The following is a 21,836-nucleotide window of genomic DNA, read 5'->3' on the forward strand; positions in this document are numbered from 1 at the left end:
GCACGCGGGCTCAGTAATTGTGGCTCACAGGCTCCAGAGTGCAGGCTCAGCAGCTGTGGCACATGGGCTCAGTTGCTCTGTGGCATGTGGCATCTTCCTGGACCAAGGATCAAACCCATGTCCCCTGCATTGGCAATGGGATTCCTAACCACTGCATCACAAGGGAAGTCCCTCCAGCTTTGTTCTTTTTCCTCAGAATTTCTTTGGCAATTCTGGGTCTTTTGTGGTTCCATATAAATTTTAGGATTATTTGTTCTAGTTTTGTGAAAAATGTCATGGGTAATTTGATGGGGATCGTATTACATCTTTAGATTACTTTGGGTAGTATGACCATTTTAACAATATTAATTCTTCCAATTCAAGAGCATGGGATATCTTTCCATTTCTTTGAATTGAGATGTTACCCTCTTTTATTATACTTTTCTTGTTTAAGTTTGGATACCCAGAATATTAACATACAAAAAGAGTTGAATGGGTTACTCTTCTTTCTATTCTCTGAAGAATAAAAATGTATATCATGACTAAATAGGATTTATCCCAGAATATAAGGAATAAGAGAGAGAGAAAACAAATACCCACATATCTTCCACTCCAAATCAGCAGCACTTTGTGAGGTGGTGTGGTATATCAGATGTTCTGCTCACTTGTAGGGACTTCCAGCACTGTGGGTGGAGGAAGGGCATCCTTTGCAGGACATGTATGGTAGGACAAACTTTTGGCCCTAAATAATAAACATTAAAACAAAGCATTATAATTGTTTTATGTAAATGACTTGTCACTCCAAAAGATTTCAGGTATCTTGAGTCCAGAGGTTGGAATCTTTTATTTCTCTGTATCTCTGAGCTGTACGAGCACAGGGCTTAGTATATCCGGAATGAACTCAATCCCCATGAACTTTGTTGGGGGCGGCCCTTGAGCTCAATCCATATGGGGACCCCAGATTAGGTTGCCTGTTTAACAAGAGGCCTGCGATGACCTTTATAAGCCAGCTGAGCGCCATATTTATGATTATATATGATTTGTGCAGAGTCTTGGGTAAGGGTAGAAAGAGGCTGAGCGCAGGCCTCCTGCTGGCAGCCCGGGGGTGCATTTCCGCCGTGCACTTGTACACGTGCTGTCCCCCTGCTGTGGTTACTTCCTCATAACCAGTGTTCCAGGACTCACTTTACCGTTCTCCCCTGTGGGTGCACACCTGGTGCAATCCCATCCTCCCATGAACAGCCTTTTGACACAGCAGCATCTCTAATCACTCAGCACAGCACTCTCCAAACTTCTGGAGCTTTCTGGATGAGGCCTCTTCTGGCCTTCCCCACACAGGGACAGGAGTGTGGAACTGGTCGTGCTTGCATAAGATGGACAAGCAGGGGACAGAGCTGATGAAATACCTCTTACGCATATTGTTACTTCTCTGTCTTTGTTGTGGTGAAAGGCTTGTCGTGATTGGCGTGGGTCTGGGTAGCAGTCATGATCTGAAGCTCGTGAGTAGGAATGGATGTACCCGTTTGCTGTGCTGTGTGTGATGAAGCAGGACCAGCATGAGCAGGGATACAGGTGTGCTTGATGTGTGCTTGCTGGGGGCAGGTTGGGTCATGCCGGTGAGCAGTGTGACTGGCGGCCATGCTGAGAGGGTGCAGGGCGCGGGTGGGCCACACAGGAGGAGTCCACAGAGCAGGAGCCGCCACAAGTTCCGCTCAGGTGTCTTGGCTTCGTGCAGTTCCCTATATTTTTAATGACTCATGAAGGATGAGAAGGAGTGCAGAGTGGCAGAGGCCCTCAGCCGTTCCAGCCTTTAGCAAAGGTCTTTCACTCATCAGTGGCCATGGATCAGTTTCCTCTAGTTTCTTCCACATATTTTATTCTAAATCTATTGAAAGAATGAATACCACTTTAGCTGAGTGCTGGGTATATGAGTGTTTATTATTTTTTAGACCACTATGTATATATGTTAAACACTCCTTTGTATGTATGATGTATGTAACAATTTTTTAGAAAAGAATGGCTTCCCAACCCCACTGACATACTAACAGTTTTTTGGGTTTTTTTTTCTTGGTGATAATGGTGATTGATGCAGGAATCCAATCTGATGCTGATTCCTAGGGGCTACCGAGAATTGACACTATGCTGACATCCTTACGGAGTGAGCCTTCATGTCTGCCTGCCTATTTCTAAAGGATCTAAGGTAGCTTAGTGAGCAATGATGTCAGGATGTGGAGTCATGCAGAGGTAGAGAAAGCTTTCAGAGGAATTTGTAGTATTCCAGGGACTGTGGATGTGACTGCCCCAGTGCAGAGGCTTCCATGACAAAGCTGCTCAATGCACACGCTGTTGGTGGTACCAATAATGATGAAGAGAATCTCTGTGTTATAAAGAGCTTTCCAAGACTCAGCCACTTACTTGATTCAACCAATTTCCAGGGTCATTAAAATTCTTGTATATTTCAGGATAATGGACTTTTTTGGGACATACTTGGTTTTTTTTCCATGATGATAAATTTGTCTCTAACCTTCATTCGATAGGGATGGAGCCTATAGCGGTGCCACTTGAGGAGAACAGCAAACCGGCTCAGATTTGCCAAAGCAAGGTCTGTGCGGACAGGTGAGGCTGCAGCAGGTGAAACTCGCAGGTCTAGCTGCAGGGCGGCTCAGAGGGGGGGAGAGAGCAATGCCCTGTGCCATCAGTCCTCGGCTGCAGCAGGTGAAACTCGCAGGTCTAGCTGCAGGGCGGCTCAGAGGGGGGGAGAGAGCAATGCCCTGTGCCATCAGTCCTCGGCTGCATCCTCTGTCCAGTCTGCTGCCGCTTCCCCCTCGCACACTCCACTCCCACCACGCTGGCTCCTAGCTCTTCTTCACACCTACTAAGCATGTTCCCTCCTTAGGACTTTGCACTTGCTGTTCCCTCTGCCTGGAATGCTCTTTCTCTGTTTACACCCCCGCAGGGTTCACTTCCTCACCTCCATGGGGTCTCTGCTGAAAAGCCTCCTTCTCAGAGGGGCCACCTGACCTCCCCTAGGAGCCAGCCCCTCCCTCTCCACTTGCTCTGCTGAATTCTTCTCCTTCTCATTAATCTTTTCCCCAACATATACGTGCAGTCCCTCCTGCTAGAATGCCGACCCCGAGAGAGCAGGACTGTCTGTGTTGCTTCCTGCAGACCCTGGAACAGTGTGGTGTGGAGGGAGGTGAGGTGAGGCAGGGGACAGTTTGGAGGAGGCATGGTGGAGCTCAGAGGGGTGGCCGCAGGGGAGTGGAGAGTCAAGGGACCCGATTCACAGCTTGAAAAGATTGGCTGGTGGGTGTAGAAAAGTTGGAAGACGGTAAAGGTGCAAGTGGGAAGGCCAGCTGAGCATCTGTGTTAGTAACACACGTGAGATGAGATGGAGGCTTGGATCAGGGTCAGAGAGAAAATCAGGTGGGCGTCAGATATAATATATTCTGGGGGTAGAATAACCTGAACTCGCCGATGAATTGGATGTGGAAGCTGAGGGGGGTGTCGAGGTGTCCCTCAGGTTGTAGAACTTTCAGGTGATAATTCAACAATTATATTCCATATAGTTGTGGATTATTACCTACTCTGAGTTGTTGATGATAAATCATCTGCTAAATTCTAGGAAACGTAGAAAATGAGGTTGAGTGTTATAGGATTTCATTTTATTTCTTGATCGTAAATATTTACAAATCAATTTATTGAATACATCAAATTTCTGCATCCCTTTTAGCCTAAATCTAATTTCAACCTGAAAACATGTGGAATACAAATTTTCTGATTGTGGGCCTCTATCTGATGGGTTCCCAGCGCATCTAATACCCCAACTAGTTTACCCCCCCCAAATACTAAAATGGTTAACTCTAACAGTTCAGTAGGGATTTATATACAGTAGAAGTCTTTTAAAATGCTAATTGCCTATTAGTTAACACAATAAAGTAGTTGGTGGGTATGTTTGTGCTCAGTAGTTGGTGATATGCATAATACTGGGTCAGAGTACATTTCCTTCTGCACTGCAAACAAGTAAGTCATGAAATGATATGTCAAATACTCAAGCTACATCCAAATTGGACTCAAGTTTTTAGTGCCCCAGGTCACGCTGGGATGATGAAGGGCTATGTGCTCAGGAAAGGTGGGAAGGTGACAGTGTGAAGACCGTGCTCTATACAATTGAGCATCATGGGCCCTGGCCCATCCTGGAGTCCAAGGGGGGAGCACACTCTGCATCCTCTTGCTAGTTCTTGTGCAGATTTAAACACTCATCATAGCACATTTTCAATTAGGGCAATGAATTTTGGGTAAACATTTCTGCATGTCACTATAACAAATCTTCTCACAGAGAGAAATATAGCCATCTAGGGGTACCTGCAATTATTTATCAGGCTCTTCCCTGGTTGTAGATTTCATTTAGCTGCATCTGAGAGGAATGGCGTTTTCTGGTTAATAAAGCTTTTCGATAGCTAGAGGTCAGGCTTCTTATACTCAGAACCACAAGTACTCAATATAATGAAAAATGGACTTAGGTGCATCTCTCAAATCACCAGAGAGAATGTCTACAAAGCAAGGTTTCATTCTTCCCTTTCCTTTCTAGATCCTCAAGGCAACTATTTTTCCCAGTAAAAATTAAGGATAAGTTTTCAATAATATCTATCTTGTAATCCCAATGTAAGTTATTAGCAATTTTGCATTATTAGTTCTGGTGATGTGTAGATTATAATTTTTTAAAAATTTAAAATTCTATTTAAAAATTCTAGAAGTTTGAAGAGTTTTAAAAAACCAGATCAAAAAATGTACTTATATCGGTGACTTATGGCCGTAGTGTTCTTTTCAGAAACCAAACACGTCAGTCCCTACAGCGTGACCGTGAGAGAAGATATTCCAGTCAGGCCTATAGTAAAAAAACCAGGACACGGGTCTGGGTTCCAGAGCTTCTTAAAGCAAAATAATGCTCTGGAAGCTCTTAAATTCCAAGCTTTGTGGTTCTCAGTGGCTGTACATAATATAAACAAAGTCTTTCAAGAGAAATTTCTAAAGCTTTTAATTTGATCTGAAAGCTTTGCATAAGCTCCAGATCCCAGGCCTTCCCGTGCCTTGGAAATCTCATTGTGACTTCCTAAGCACACTTGTCACTTTGGATTTCTGTCTTGTTGGGGGCTTCATGTTTTTATATTATATATTATATTATATTATATTAATTATATAATATTATATTACATAACTTTTTGCTATTTCAATTATTTAAAGGAATACTATATAACATCTTTCCTTTTTTTTTTTTTTTTCTGCCAGGGTAAATACTTATGATTGTGGAGAAAAAATTTCAAGCTGGTTGTCAAAGTTTTTTGGCCGTCCATGTCATTTGATCAAACAAAGTTCAGACTTTCAAAGAAATGCAAGGAAGAAACGAGGCAAAGGTATCACATTTCGGATTGCTTCTTAGGGGACAGGCACTTGGGTTTACCCTTGCAGACGCGAAAATAGGCCCACAAAATGGATTGACAGGGCAACGTGCTCACGAACAGAAAGTAGGGGTGGTCAACCTCTGGCAGAAAGGTGCTGTGGTGTCCCCCAGGTCAGCAGGACCCATGTGTGGTCTCCAGGATGAGCCCGAGGAGGCCGAGGGGGCTTGCAGCCTCTGCTCAGGCTCTCTGCCTCAGTTTAGAAGCACAATTAAGTTTTGTTAAAGAAAAACATTGGTAGCTTGCTGTATCCTAAGAAAATCTGGATTTCTAGTCTTGGCCCTGACACCAAGTAGTTGTTGAGACCTTGGCAAATCCTTGAACCTCATGGTGTTGAACTTCTGTAGAACTCAATTACTTAGATTTAAGGGTTTTGACAGTTTTTCCTGCCATAAGCTGTTGTGAGCGTAAAATGAGACAGCAGAGAAGAAAGTACTTTGAGCTAACAGTACCATATAGGAAGATGGAGTTTTCAGGTGTCTGCTCAAATGTCGCCTTCTCGGGAGAGCCTTGCCTGGCTGCCCTCCTTAGAACCAGGGCCCCTACCTGAACCTTCAGCTCATTCCCTGTTTTATTTTTCTCTGTGGCACTTTTCACATCCTATAGGCCATGCATTTGACTCAGTTATCCTGTTTATGTTCTGTCTTCCCTCTGTTAGATCATAAGCTCTGTGAGGGAGGGATTTTTCTCTGCTTTGTTCAGGGTTTAGAACAGACCTGGCACATAGTAGTTGCTCAGTAAATACCAGATGAATAAATGAATGGACTGGAGAGTTGCCACATTACTGGTTTGTGCAGGAATGACCTGGCTTAGTCACTAGCTCCCTGGGAGACTGGCTTGTAAATCTACACCTGGAGTGAGTCATGGAGGGCTTCAGGGAAGAGGTGAGTTTGAAGCTGCATCTTAACAGGAGAGTAGAAGTGTTCCAGGCAGAGAGAGGCAAGAAGATTACTGAGGAGCAGCATGGCAGAGCTTGGCATTTCATGGGTTCAGAGAAGGGTTTAGGAGGGTCGGACATGGGAAGGGGAGTGATGGGGCAGAGCTGGGGAGAAGAGATGAATGTGCTGCTGAGGAGTAAGTAAGCACTGTCTTCAGGTTGAAGAACTGACGAATTCTACCCTGGGGAGTTTCATGATGCAGCTTGCATTAGAAAGACACCCCTGGTGAGGTGTGGAGGCTGCAAGGGAGAGGGAAATGAAGGAAGCAAAGAGGCCAGGCAGGAGGCGGCAGTGACTGTCCTAGTGGGAGATGGGGCCTGGGTAGGCAAAGGTGGGAGCAGAGTGAATCTGTTGGCTGATCGATACAGAATCAGGAGTGTCAGCTTGTGAATATTATACTTCAAGGATGCCATTTATGGTGGAGAGGTCCCTGATGGTCTAGGTCTAGGCCTTTGAACATTTTTGTGTTGGTACACCTTAGAAGAAATTTTTTAAAGCTACACTACCTCTTTACGTTGTCATCTAAATTAAAAAAAAAAAAAAAAGTTGCAAAGGATGTGATTTCCAGCATATTGCAAATATACAGGCTTACTTTGGAGATATTGAGGGTTCGGTTCCAGACCATTACAATCAAGCAAGTCACACAAATTTTTTGGTTTCCCAGTGCGTATAAAAGTTATGTTTACACTCTATTGTAATCTATTAAGTATGTAATAGCATTATGTCTAAAAATCACTGTGCATAACTTAATTAAAAATACTTTCTTGCTAAAAAACTCTAACCATCATCTGAGCCTTTAGCAAGTCATAGTAACATCAAAGATCGCTGATCACAGATCACCATAACAAATATAATAATGAAAAAGTTTGAAATATTGTGAGAACTACCAAAATGCAACACAAGAGATATGAAGTGAGCAAATGCAGTTGGAACAATGGTGCAATAGACTTGCTCAATGCAGGGTTGCCACAAACATTCAATTTGTAAAAATCTTAATACCTGTGAGGTAATACGTGCGAGGCACGATAAAGTGAAATGCAATAAAGCAACGTACGCCTGTAGTCATTTAAAATTAAAACTTGTACATTGCCCTTTTAAATATAAGCCAGTGGAGTCTCAATACCATAGTGATTTGAGTCTTATGAGTATTAATTTAAAAATGTGTGTATAAACAAACTTTTTTAATGTACAGAAATTTTCTTTCTTTCATTTTCTTTCTTCAACTTGTATTTCCATTCCACTTCCTTGAAGGAATTTTATCTTAGTGTTATATATTTTATGCTTGAAAATCTTTCCTTGATCACCCTATCATATTTATCTGAAACTAAAATTATATATAAATTGAAATGTATAAAAGTTTTTAAAGTTTCCTGTGATTGTAGAGTCTCAGTGTTAGGAAATTTTTCCTAGGTTGAGTTCTTATCATAGTTTTTAATAGTACACAGTTGATCAAAGCAACAAAAGTATATTATAAATTTCGAAAAATAGTTATTAAACATAAAGAGAAAAAAATAGTGGAAAAGGAATCTCTTAATGAGATGGCTGGCCACCTGTGATTAATTCCCATGTCCATGAATGACTGTCACCTATGATCAGAATAGCTGGTGTTCAGCACTGGTTCTCTTCTGAAGAATCTTATTTAAGTCAATAAAGAGCTGGGGATGAAGGTGTTGGTTAACGTGCTGTCACTCAAACCTTTCTTCTGAGGCACAGGGATCTAACATCAAGATGACTTTAATCATCTGTCACTTGACAACTTAATTAGTTCCAGCAGTTTTGTGGTTAGCAAAGAATTGGAACCCATCTGACCTACAGGAGGATCAGTCACCCAAGCCTGAGAGACTTTTATTTTCTCAGCACAGACCCCAGGGTTTTGAACTGGTCTTTTGTTTTCCACCCTGGAGATTTTTAGCCCCCAGGGGCAATGTGCCATAGGAGAGGTGCAGCCTTTGCCCTGTGAAGGGTGAGAAGGGCCTTTTGTGGAAGGGCCTGGGATTGCACCTCACTGCTCTGACAGAGCCATTTTAGCAAAGAAGACATGGAAGTAGAGAATCTGTAAGCGATTCTCTTGGAAGTGTTCATTCTCGGGTACTCTGGGGTCCACAGGCCTAGTTCAGAGACAGCTCACTAGGTTTAGGCCCGCCAAGCCTTTATTATCAACATCTTGTATAAAGACAGCTATGGCATGCCCAAAAAGTGGGAGCTGGAAGCTGGGTGATGGGCTGCAGTAGTTCTGGAGGCCCTTGATATTTTCTTCCACTCTTTTTTTTTTTTTTCTTTTCAGTAGTTTTAAAACTTGTATTATTTATTTCTAAAGTCAATATTACACACTTGCCCAAGGGCAGAACCCAGCTTCTCCCTGACTAGATTCACTGACCAGATTCAGAAGATCTCACCGGGCCTGTGACCCTCATCAAGGTCCTTCTTCTTGCTTGGGGAAGGGCCCCCCGCCCACTTCCCCACCTCCACCCTGCAGCCTCATCTCTCCTCCTCTAAGTGTTGCCTCCAAGTTTCCTTTGCTGGAACAATTTAACTTCAGCATTTTATTATTTTTTTCCAGATTATCAACACAATATTCTAGGAGCTTATGTTCTTTCTGTTTTTGAGAAGTTTGAGCCATGCTTAGAACATTTTTTATTTCCAGGGCACCATTTTCTTCCTTTTAGAAACAGTCCCTAATATTTAAAAATGCAAGTCTTCCATCCAAGTACTAACCAGGCCAGGAATTCTACTCAATATTCTGTAATAACCTATATGGGAAAAGAATCTGAAAGAGAATGAATATATGTATATGTATAGCTGAATCACTTTGCTTACACCTGAAACTAACACAACATTGTAAATCAACTACACTCTACTATAAGATAAAAATTAAATTAAAAAAATGCAAGTCAATGGAAGCGTGATTCATTTGCATTCCAAGAAAGCAACTCTTCTAAGTTATTTTATCTTAATTTTTAAATTTAGGTATAATTGACATACAACATTATATTAGTTTCAGGCGTAAAACATAATAATTTGACATTTGTATATATTGCAAAATGATCATCACAATAAATCTAGTTAATATCCATCATCACACAGTTATAAATTTTTTTCTTATGATGAGAACTTTCAAATATGCAATACAGTATTATTAACTGTAGTCACCACACTAGACATTACATACCCAGGACTTATTTATTTTATAACTGGAAGTTCGTACCTTTTGACCTTCACCCATTTCGCCAATGCCTGCCCCCCGCCCCCCCCCTGCCCCCCACCCCCCGTGCCTCTGGCAACCACCAATCTGTTCTCTGGATCTATGAGCTTGTTTTGTTTTGTTTTAGATTCCGTATCTAAGTGAGATTATACAGTATATGTCTTTCTCCGTCTGGCTTTTCACTTAGCATAATATCCTCAAGGTCCATCCATCTTGTCGTTAAATGGCGAGATTTCATTTTTTATGGCTGAATAATATTCCACTGTGTATGTATACCACACTTCCTTACCCATTTATCTATCAGTGGACACTTAGGTTGTTTCCCTCTCCAGCAACTCTCCTTTTAAATACTCCATCACTTTTAGATCAATCTGCTTGTACAACAGCCACCCTCTCTCTGGTGAATGAGGCACAGTATCTGCTGATAAACAGATCCAGTGTTTTGGAACTTCAGCGGCAATTAAGCACCAGGTAAGATCCCTGTACTATTTGCTATTTACCTTGGGAATAGCAGACAGGTGTAACTACTTGCCCCTGGGAGTGAGCTGGTCACCTCTTTGGAGAGAAAAGATCTGAGAATCATGAGTCCAGACCCTTCATTGAGAAACTGAGGCCCAGAGAAGTCACAAAACTTTTTAGGCCAGTTTTCCTTAATCGTTTAGAGGGTTCTCTTTTATCTTCCAATGTCCTTCTTGATGCCCTCAAGATGCTTAGTGGAGAATCCCAACTCTCATTTTTAATCATTTCAATTCTTAAACATTTAGTTGAATGTAATTGCCTGCAATTGGACCCACTTTTTTGCCCACTCTCCCACTGTCCCCTGGCCCCTAGGAGCCTTGCATTACTTCCACAGTCATTTTGAGTGAAAAGAAGAGTGGTTATGAAAGCTTTGAAAGTTGTAATTGTAGATACTATTTGTTTGTATCATCAGACAGAACTAGCACCCTTGCCTGCTCACTCCCACCCAGGGATCTCGCAAGGGTCCTGGAAAGGTCAGCTCTAGAAAGGGTCTTGGTTGGTTCAAGCCCCCTCATTGTCCTTCAGAGGAAATTGAAGTCCCAAGGTAATCAGACAATTGGGGCAAAAAAGAAAAATCACCCAGCTCTTACGTAAGAGTTGGGACCGGCAGATCATTCGTGGTCCACACCTGTCAACACCATGAGCCGGGGCTCCTGTGACGCTCACATGCCCTGTGGTCCTGGGCACATGTGTGCACATGCACAAACATGTACACGTATAGCTTAATAAAAACTACAAAAATGGACTGTTTGTAGTAATTCCTGTTTATAGTCATTGGCAAAAACACACAACAGTGTTCCCTTGCCGAGGTCCAGGCTGCCCTCTTTAGGAGCTGAAGTGTAATGCCTGGTCCCTGAGGGTTCACTGAGTTTTCCCCGTACTGAGTGACCCGCTTGCTCAGGTACCCTGGGCCCTGGATGGAGCAGGTCTGCAGTTTTCTGGGATTCTTGGTGTGGAAAGAGAGGAGGTGGGGACAGGCTTGCTGCAGCCCTGGTTCCTGCAGTCCTGGTTTAGTGCAGGGCTGACAAGCAGGAGGTAGGAAGGCCAGGTGGTCAGAGGTAAGAGAAACAGCCTGTGGTTAGTACATAGTGAGCGTCCCTGGTTCTGTTTTCAAATTTGATGGATGATACTGTCTCCATGCTGGCCATGGTAGCTTTTGGACATAAAACTTTCCCTATTACAAAGCACAAAGGGAGTTTTTTTGTTTGTTTGTTTGTTTATAACCTGGAGGGTAAATCCAGAATCAAAGGATTTTAGGACTGGAAAGTGCTAACCCTCTCATTTCCCAAAAGGACCCTGCAGTCCTCATCGATTGTGGGTGTTGCACATAGTTAGCGGCAAAGCTGGACTTGGGTATCCTGGTCCCTGGCTTTTCACATGCCAGGGGCTTTGAGATACAGACATGGGACCCCTTACTCTCCCCCAGCGTCTTTCAGTTCTGTCTCCAGGGCAAATTCCAGTCATGCTCAAGGATTTCCCTCCCTCCAAACTCCAAAAATTTTTATTAAAGTACAACAAAGTGCAAAAATCATAAGTACATAGTTTAGTGAATGTCTACAGATGTATATACCCACGTAACCACCATCCAGATCAAGTAGAGAACATTTCTAGAACCCTAGACCCCTTCCTCATATCCCTTCTTAGTCAACCACACTGAAGGTTGCCACTATTATGCCTTCTTTCACCCTAGAGAGTTCACCTTTTCTTAAACTCAATTTAATGGGATCATACAGTGTGTTCCTCTGTTGAAGTTTTCAGATGCTTTTTCAGTGCTTTTTTACCTTAGGGGAGGGGGTGCATGGAGGTGCAAGGAGCTGTTTTATGGTAACTTGTGCTAATAAACAAAAATTTTAAACAAGAATTACAAAAATAACATATGCTTAGTTAAAACTGCAAACGGGATGGAAGCTAGGAAATAAAATTTTTAATCGAGGGGACTTCCCTGGTGGTGCAGTGGTTAAGAGTCCGCCTGGTGATGCAGTGGACACAGGTTTGAGCCCTGGTCCAGGAAGATCCCACATGCTGCAGAGCAACTAAGCCCGTGCGCCACAACTACTGAGCCTGCACTCTAGAGCCTGTGAGCCACAACTACTGAGCCCACGTGCTACAACTACTGAAGCCCTCGTGCCTAGAGCTCATGCTCTGCAGCAAGAGAAGCCACCACAATGAGAAGCCTGTGCACTGCAACGAAGAGTAGCCCCCGCTCACCGCAACTAGAGAAAGCCCGTGCGCAGCAATGAAGACCCAATGCAGCCAAACGTAAATAAATAAATAAATTAAAAAAAAAAAGAATATAAGGCTTTAAAAAAAAATTTTAATCGAGATACAATTGACATGCAACATTATATTAGTTTCAGGTGTACAACATGATTCTATATTTGTATATACTGAGAAATGATCACAGTAAGTCTAGTAAACATCTGTCATCACACATAGCTGGAAATTTTTTTTAAGATTGTTTATTTCTTTTTCTTTTTTTAATAAATTTATTTATTTATGTATTTATTTATTTTTGTCTGTGTTGGGTGTTCATTGCTATGCACAGGCTTTCTCTAGTTGCGGAGAGTGGGGGCTACTCTGTTATGGTGCTCAGGCTTCTCATTGCAGTGGCGTGTCTTTGTTGTGGAGCATGGGCTCTAGTCACGCGGGCTTCAGTAGTTGTGGCATGTGGGCTCAGTAGTTGTGACTCGCAGGCTCTAGAGTGCAGGCTCAGTAGTTGTGGCGCATGGGCTTAGTTGCTCCGTGGCATGTGGGATCTTCCTGGACCAGGGATTGAACCCGCGTCCCCCGCACTGGCAGGTGGATTCTTAACCACTGCACCACCAGGGAAGTCCCGCAAAATTTTTTTCTTGTGATGAGTACTTAAGATTTATTCTCTTAGCACCTTTTAAATATGCAATACAGTAGTTTTTTAGACAATACAGTATTATTAACTATAGTTGCCATGCTATACATTACATCCCCATGACTTGTTTATTTTATAACTGGAAGATTGTACCTTTTGACCCCTTTCACCCATTTTGCCCACCCTTCCCCCAACCCCTGGCAACCACCAATCGGTTCTCTATAGGAAATAAATATTAAAACCTCCCATGTATACTCTATGTTGCTTTATGATGTTCTAATATCCAAAAATAGTGTGAGCTCTTGATACTTTTTAGGTCCTTGACAATTAAGCCTGTTGACGGTCTTTAAATGCCTTGTCCTGACTCTGTAGAATTGATATTTTCTCATAAGTTTATTCACTCGATCCCAGTTCACTTGGTTTCCAAAGTTCTTCATCTCTTCAGCAAAGATCTGCTCACCCATTGCACTGCCTCTTGTGGGCTTCTCCATGGAGATGGGACAATATTCCAGGGAGATCATGGAGGCCTGTCCAACAGATGTGTGTCTCTTGGCCTTGCACTCATGATAAAAGCTTGTTCTGATCATCTAGGCCTCAGGCCAGAGTACACTTGCTGAACTCAGGCATCGAGTGGTAGGAATGTTGAATTATTACAGTAGTGCAGTTATCCACCCTTCCCCACCTTTTCTCTCTTTGGTACGTCTTAAACAGTGATGAGAATGGAAAGGAAGAATTATTCCCAGTGAACAATCTCATCTCACGTTTCCGTGCCAATATTATTACCAATGGAACAAGGGCTTTTGAAGAAGAGAAATGGGATGAAATTTCAGTTGGTTCCTTGCATTTCCAGGTAAGTTCCCAGAAGTTCTATTATCCTTCCTCAAGGGTTGCCAGTGGGGATTGACCTCAGTCCTAGGCCGGGATGGTAGCAGGTAGCAGGGAATCCCATGCCCCATCACGTGCTCCCCCTCCCCCGCCAAGCGTTGACTCTTACCCACAAAATCTCAGCAGGAGGGTATGTAACATCTGCATCCTGGGGTGCCCCTTGGAATGATCCATCCCTCCTTCCTCCGAGGAGGGCAGCAGTTTCACGTGGGGAAGAGAGAACGTACAGGTGATGAAGGTACAGACCTTGTCGCCGTGTCTAGGCTTCAACTCTGTTTCTTGGAACGCTTGTGTCTATGAGAACGTCCTCCTCCTGAAACGTGCTGGATTTTCTCGCTGTCTGGAGCTTGTGGAGGAGGACCCAGATGCCTCATGGTCCCTCAGCGCCCGTGGTGGCTGTACCTTCTCCCCATGCTCTCTCGCTTCTGGCCTCACTGGCAGCTGGGGAAGAGCTTGCAGTTAGAGGCAAAGCCTCCAGGATGCCCTCCCTCCCCAGGCTTTGGGCTCCCCAAACCTGAAGTCTTCAGCTAACATCTACATTCCTCCTTAGGGCGGATAAGGCCCCTGAGACCTGACCCCCCGGCCTCTCCCATCTCCCCGAGCTCATCACCCCTCCCCCTCTGCCTGTCCTGCAGACCTTCCCTCCATTCCCTAAACAAGCCAAGCTTCCTGCCTTAGCACCTTAGCCCTGCTGTCCATTCCACCTGGAGCACTTTTCCTGCAGCTCCTACAGGGTCTCAGCTCGGATGTTACCTCCTTGGAAAGGCTGTTCCTGACCCACCACAAGGTCACACTCTGCACAGTGTCTCCTTATTTCTTCAGAGCATACGAGGGTGGGGACCAAGTCTGTTTAGTCCCTGCTGTTCCTCTGGGGTCTAGGACAGTCCTTACCCAGAGTAAGTGCTCCAAACTGCTGATGGAATGAATGGGCAGGAAAGCTGTGGAATAGCTGGGGACAGAAGGATGGGTCATCTGCACAGACTGTGCCCAGTTCTTCAGTGGGGAATGAAATTATCTTAATAACAGTAATTAGCCAGTTGTATAAACTGATTGTAATAGGGCTACTGCACTCAAATGGAACATCACTCTAACTTCCAGGAAAGCAATAAACAATAATTTAACCCTTAATGAAGGATTTCAGAGGTCTGGGGTTTGGGGTAGGGATAAACTGCGTGGCACCAAAAGAAAAAAAAAATGTCCGAAAGATCTTTGTTATCCATTTAACTCTCCAAACTTCCTCTTATCCTGGAAGCTGCTCCCCCTTGAAAGAATTATCTCTTTTCTCTTCCACAGACCTCTCTGGCACCAGCCTTCTGTCGTTCCACTCATTCCTCCATCCCGGCTGACTCTTCTTCATTTTCTGTTGCTGTGTCCCTGACATGCTATAAAAGCACCTGCTCTTACACATCCTGCCTGGTACAGAGTAGGCACTAAATATATGATAGATGAAGAGAGAGAGGGAGAAATAAAGGAAGAAAAGAAGGAAAAGAGAAAGCACTACAACTAGACTAGGATCACTGTCAGAAACTTACCTTGTAACAAGTAAGTTGTAAGGTACCTGGGTACATGAATACAAGAAGGACTCTACAAAAACCTTTCTGAGATGCTTTGCTTTCTTCAGGTCATGACACTTAATAAACATCAATTAATGAAAGTTAAAATATGCATGCCCTTTGACCCAATAATTTCACTCATAGAAATCTATCCCATAAAAAATACTCTTACAAGTATGCAAAGATATATTACAAAATTACTCATTGCAATACTTTATAAATATGAAAGATTGGAGAACATCCTAAATATCCATAAAAGGGAAGTTTTTTTAAATTAATTTTTATTGAAGTATAGTTGCTTTACAGTATTATGTTAGTTTCTACTGTACAGCAAAATGAATCAGCTATACATACACATATATCCCCTCTTTTTTGGATTTCCTTCCCATTTAGGTCACCACAGTGCATTAAGTCGAGTTCCCTGTGCTGTATAGTTCCCTGTGCTGTATGTTCTCATTAGTTATCTATTTTATACAGAGTACCAATAGTGAATATAGGTCAATCCCAAACTCCCAATTCCTCCCACCCACCCCCTTCCCCCTTGGTATCCATATGTTTGTTTTCTACATCTGTGTCTCCATAAAAGGGAAGTTGATTAAATAAAGTACACTACATCCATACAATGTCGTCCTGTGCAGGCATTAAAAAGTATAAGCTATAGTTAATACTGTGCCTTTCAAAAAGTAAATGCTAAATTAGGAATCTGGGATTAATAGATACATGCTAATATATATAAAATAGATAAACAACAAGGACTTACTCTATAGCACAGGGAACTATACTTGATATCTTGCAATAACCTATAATGGAAAAGAATCTGAAAAAAGAATATATTTATATTATATATTTATATTCTTATTATATTATATATAAATATATAACATAAATATAAATATTATATTTATATAAATTATAAATATATATTATATTATATAAATATAAATATTATATATATATTTATATAATTCATATTCTTTTTTCAGATCACTTTGCTGTGTACCTGAGACATTGTAAATCAACTATACTTCAATTAAAAATTTTTTTTTAAGTAAATGCTTAAGAGATGTTTGTTGGTGATAATACTCAGTGCTGAAGCAGTTGCAATGCAGAAAGATCTAACACATCTCTTTTGGAAAGCAATTTTTCACTGGATATCATCAAGTCATAAAAGGTTTATACCTGTTGACTTTATAATCTCCTTTTGGGAGATTTAGCCTGAAGAAAAATTCAAACAGGAAAGAGAGTTATGTGAATTAAGACCTTTATTGAAAAATTATTGATTACAGCAAAGCATTAGAAATTATGCACATGGCTTCAAAGGAGAAGAGCTAAGCGCATCAACCCATGGGAATGCCAGGCCTTGGTGAAAACTGCAGAATCCGGGGATGAGGTAGCTGTCTGTGAACGGACACCGAACAATGTCCGTTATGTATTGTGGAGTAATTAAAAAAGAGAAAGAAAGCCAGCGGCTCTCAGCTCTCAGCCAGTGTGTTTCACAGGGGCGCATGTGGTTGCGTGAGCTACTTGCTGCCGTCTCGCAGTCTCGAGCGATCTGTGGCCACGAAAGCAGCTCAGGGTGTGTGGCTGTTGATCTTCTCCCAGTATGCCCTCCAATCAGTTCTTTTCTTCCCTGGAGGAAGCCCAGCATTCCCTGATAACCACCTGTGAGTCACAACCACTCTTCGTTTTCTTCAAAGCCCTGATGCAGTAGCCTTTAAGCTGATAAACGAATGTGGGTGATTCCCTAGTGGGCATTGGGAAGAGGTGGCACTTCCTGGCTCCTTGCAGTTTGAGTATTTCTCTGTGAGTCTGAAATTGGCTGTTTACAACGATTCCTCCTGGACCCAGATTCCTCCCTGCAGAGTGTGACAGTCTGGTCACTTTCATGGCAGCACTGTCTTTTCCCTTCTCACCTCCCAGGTTGTGGGACCTTGTCACAGATGCCAGATGATTTGCATCGATCAGCAAACTGGGCAGCGAAACCGAAATGTTTTCCAAAAGCTTTCTGAGAGGCAAGAGAGAAAGGTAAGCATGACTGCTAAAAATGACACCCCATTTTAAGTTCTTGGTGCATTGTCTACACCAGAACTAATCCTTAATAGTGCTGAGTAATTTTTAGAAGTGGGAGAACATCGTAAGGCTGACGGGCTACCATCAAGGTTCAGACCTTATCGGCAACACTGTCTTATTTTTCCTTTCCATTCATTTCCTCACTATTTTTATTACATGTATTTTTGATGCTTTCAAATCTTGTTGAAGAGATATGGAGTATAGATAAGAAATAGTTAAAAAAAAAAAAGGGGGGGACGTCCTGGGGGTCCAGTGGTTAAGACTCCGTGCTTACACTGCAGGGGGCAGGGGTTCCACCCCTGGTCTACGAACTAAGATACTGCGTGCTGGGCGGTGCGGCCAAGGGAAAAAAAAAGAGAGAAATAGTAAATAAGTAAAGTAATTCTATTGTCTCAGTCATTATTTTCTTCGCCACAGAAATCTCATGAAGAATAAAAATGCCTTATGGTGAATAGGGTAGCTGCATAGAAAATAAATTTCACTATACTAAGTTTGTAAGTCAAATTCTTGAGGGCTAAAATGACTAAGTGTTGTTGTGGATCCCAGATTATAAAAGCTGAACTTCTAAGAGATTGATTCATTAGGAACATCCATTTATTTCCGGGCTTGCACTTTGTCAGGACTTTTGGTTTGCGAAGAATTCCAGGAAACCAAATAAGCAATCAGGCTGCATGGAACAATTCTTGAAAATTAACAGAAATAATGCAAGCATTTCATCTCTTCCCAGTAATAAACTGGCAAGTTAACTCCTGGTAAAATGTTCTGCATTGTTTCCTGTGTTTCTCCAAAACCAGAGTTTTGTTTCACAGTATTTGATTGACAAAACTCTCCTTACGGATATGGATAGGTATGGTCTGCAGAGCTGTTGCGCTTGAGTATTATACCAACAAGTCTGTTTGCTCAGCTGTGGCAGGCCGTGCCAACTGGGGGAGTGGGGACCTGGATCCTGCCCCATGCAGGTTGCCAGGAGAGAGGATGTGTGGGCACAATACTATGGTACATGGAAGTGGTATTTCTCAGCATCACAATAATTCTTGTGCACAAATCTTTTTATTTTTTAAATTTGGAATAATTGTAGATTTACAGAAAAATTGCAAAGATAGTACAGAGAGTTCCTGTGTACTCTTCACCTATATGTACACAAATATTAAGGAATTAATTTATCCCCAGTCCCTAGCTTGGGGCCTGGAACGTGGTGGTGGCCAACTGATGTTATCACAGATCTGGGAGCACATCATATACTCCAAAGTGTTGTTACTGGCTCACTTGCATTGATGGCAAACATTTTTTTTTTAATTTAACTTTTATTTTATATTGGTGTAGAGTTGACTTACAATGTTGTGTTTGTTTGAGGTGGACAGCAACTTGATTCACTTATACATATCCATATATCTATTCTTTTTCTGATTCTTTCCCCATTTGGGTTATTACAGAATGCCAAGTAGAGTTCCCTGTGCTGTAGAGCAGGTCCTTGTTGATGATCTGTTTTATATATATGTTAGTGTGTATATGTTAATCCCAACCTCCTAATTTATCCCTCCCCCCCGCTTCCCCCCACCCCAACCATAAGTTTCTTTTGTAAGTCTGCGAGTCTGTTTCTGTTTTGTCAAGTAGTTCATTTGTATCAATTTTTAGATTCCATCTATAAGTGATATCCTATGATATTTGTCTCTCCCTGTCTGACTTGGTTCAGTTAGTATGATCATCTCTAGGTCCGTCAGTGTTGCTGCAGATGGCGTTATCTCATTCCTTTTTATGGCTGAGTAATACTCCATTGTCTATATGGACCACATCTCCTTTATCCATTCATGTGTTGATGGACATTTTGGTTGCTTCCATGTCTTGGCTATTGCAAATAGGGCTGCAATGAACCTTGGGGTGCATGTGTCCTTTTGAATCATGGCTTTCTCTGGATATACGCCCAGGAGTGGGACCGCTGGATCATAGTGGTAGCTCTATTTTTAGTTTTTTAAGGAACCTCTATACTGTTCTCCACAGTGGCTATTATCAATTTCCATTCTCACCAACAGCATAGGAGGGTTCCCTTTCTCCACGCCCTCTCCAGCTCTCACTGTTTGTAGGTTTTTTTTTTTTTTGTAGGTTTTTTTTTTAATTAATTTTTTTTGGAGTATAGTTTCTTTACAATATTGTGTTAGTTTCTACTGTACAGCAAAATGAATCAGCTATACATATACATATATCCCCTATTTTTTGGATTTCCTTCGCATTTAGGTCACCACAGTGCATTAAGTAGAGTTCCCTGTGCTATACCGTATGTCCTCATTAGTTCTCTATTTTATACATAGTATCAATAGTATATATGTATCAATCGCAATCTCCCAATTCCTCCCACCCCACCCCCTTTCCCCCTTGGTATCCATACATTTATTTTCTACGTCTATGTCTCTCTCTCTGCTTTGCAAATAAGATCATTTATACCAGCAGTCCCCAACCTTTTTGGCACCAGGGACCGGTTTCGTGGAAGACAGTTTTTCCATGGACGGGGATGGGAGGCGCTGAGATGGTTCAGGCAGTAATGCGAGCGGGAGCGATGGGGAGCGATGGGGAGTGGCAGATGCAGCTTTGCTCGCTCGCCCGCTGCTCACCTCCGGCTGTGCGGCCCTGTTCCTAACAGACCGCGGACTGCTAGTGGTCCGCGGCCCAGGGGTTGTGGACCTCTGATCTATACCATTTTTCTAGATTCCACATATATGTGTTCATATATGATATTTGTTTTTCTCTCTCTGATGATGGCAAACCTTGAGTAGACTTACACAACTCTTCATTTTCGACCTCCCATCCTTATTCTGGAGAATTTGGAGAACTTAGTTTACGTCACGCATTCTTATAGAAAATGCTGAGTTTTGCCCTTATTTTCACAAAATGGTTTTTACATCAGGGAACAGAGCAGAAATCGGCCTGACAGTGGTCAGAGGCCCAGAGGAGGAAGAAGCCCTCCTGTGGGAAACTCAGGGTATACAGGAAGGAGAAAATAATAGGTCCAGCAATAAAGAGGTATAGGCTGACTATTGGGAAAGAACACTTTAAAATGAGAATCTGTGTGGTCTAGGATATTAGGATTCTCCTTGTTTCTCACTACCTTCTACTAAATGGCAGATAGGACATATCAAGTCCCAGTACATGTTTTTAAAGATCTGACTTAATTTTAATGGAACATTATTATTTACAAAATTATTTTAGCTGCTAAAATAACCTAACTTCTGTTGGTACTGTTTTGTTCACAGGTGAACTTTGGGCTGTACCTGATGCATACCTCTTTGGATTTATCTTCTCCATGTTACCTGTCTGTAGGATCTCAGGTGCTCCCTGTGTTGAAAGAAAACATAGAACACTATGATTTACCTGCTTCTGAGAAACATCAGGAAGTTATCTCCTAAAGTTTTTTTCAGCATATATTAAAATTTCTCTTTTACAACTATCTCCATTCTATTTTTTCTTCCAGTTTTGTTGAGATATAATTGACATGCAGCTCTGTGTAAGTTTAAGGTGTACAGCATAATGATTTGACTTATATACATCATGAAATGATTACCCTAGTAAGTTTAGTGAATCGTCTCAGATAGATATAAAATTAACGAAATAGAAAACAATATATAATTTTTCCTTGTGAAGGGAACTCTTAGGATTTACTCTCCTAAATTTCATATATAACATACAGCAGTGTTCATTGTATTGATCATGTTGTACATTACATCCCTGCTACTTATTTATCTAATAACTGGAAGTTTGTACCTTTTGACTTCCTTCATCCAATCCCCCACCCACCTCCCCCCTCTGGTAACCACAAATCTGATCTCTTTTTCTATGAGTTTGTTTGTTTGTTCTGAAGTATAATTGACCTACAACATTATGTTAGCCCCTGGTACACAACATAGTGATTCAATATTTCTATACCTTTCAAAATGATCATCAGGATAAGTCTAGATATGATATGTCATCATACAAAGATATTACATAATTATTGACTATATTCCCCATGCTGTACATTTCATAACCTTGACTCATTTATTTTGCAACTGAAAGTTTGTACCTCTTAATTTCCCTCACCTGTTTCTCTCCTCCTCCCACCCCCGCCCCCACCCCCTTCTGGCAACTACCTGTTTGTTCTCTGTATCTATGACTCTGTTTCTGTTTAGTTATGTTTGCTCATTTGTTTTGTTTTTCAGATTCCACATATAAGTAAAATCATACAGTATTTGTCTTTCTCTGTCCGATTTACTTCACAATTACCATAATATCCTAAGTCCATCCATGTTGTCAAAAATGGCAAGATTTCATTCTTTTTTATGTCTGAGTAATATTCCATTGTATATATGTACCATATCTCTTTATCCATTCAACTTAGGTTGCTTCCATATCTTGGCT

General features: G+C 41.9%; 1 protein-coding gene across 1 annotated transcript in view; it reads left to right on the forward strand.

Moving 5' to 3' along the window:
• Positions 1-20,881, forward strand: part of MOCOS (molybdenum cofactor sulfurase) — a 55,182-nt gene extending 34,301 nt beyond the window's left edge. The window contains exons 10-15 of the mRNA XM_059894112.1: positions 2,517-2,595; positions 5,269-5,393; positions 9,944-10,049; positions 13,654-13,792; positions 17,301-17,405; positions 20,696-20,881. Coding sequence (XP_059750095.1) covers positions 2,517-2,595; positions 5,269-5,393; positions 9,944-10,049; positions 13,654-13,792; positions 17,301-17,405; positions 20,696-20,848 — 707 coding nt within the window. The 3' untranslated portion in view covers positions 20,849-20,881. The remainder of the gene's footprint in view (positions 1-2,516; positions 2,596-5,268; positions 5,394-9,943; positions 10,050-13,653; positions 13,793-17,300; positions 17,406-20,695) is intronic.
• Positions 20,882-21,836: the final 955 nt, after the last annotated feature.

This window comes from Balaenoptera ricei, chromosome 14 (genome assembly GCF_028023285.1).
Source record: "Balaenoptera ricei isolate mBalRic1 chromosome 14, mBalRic1.hap2, whole genome shotgun sequence".
NCBI lineage: Eukaryota > Metazoa > Chordata > Mammalia > Artiodactyla > Balaenopteridae > Balaenoptera > Balaenoptera ricei.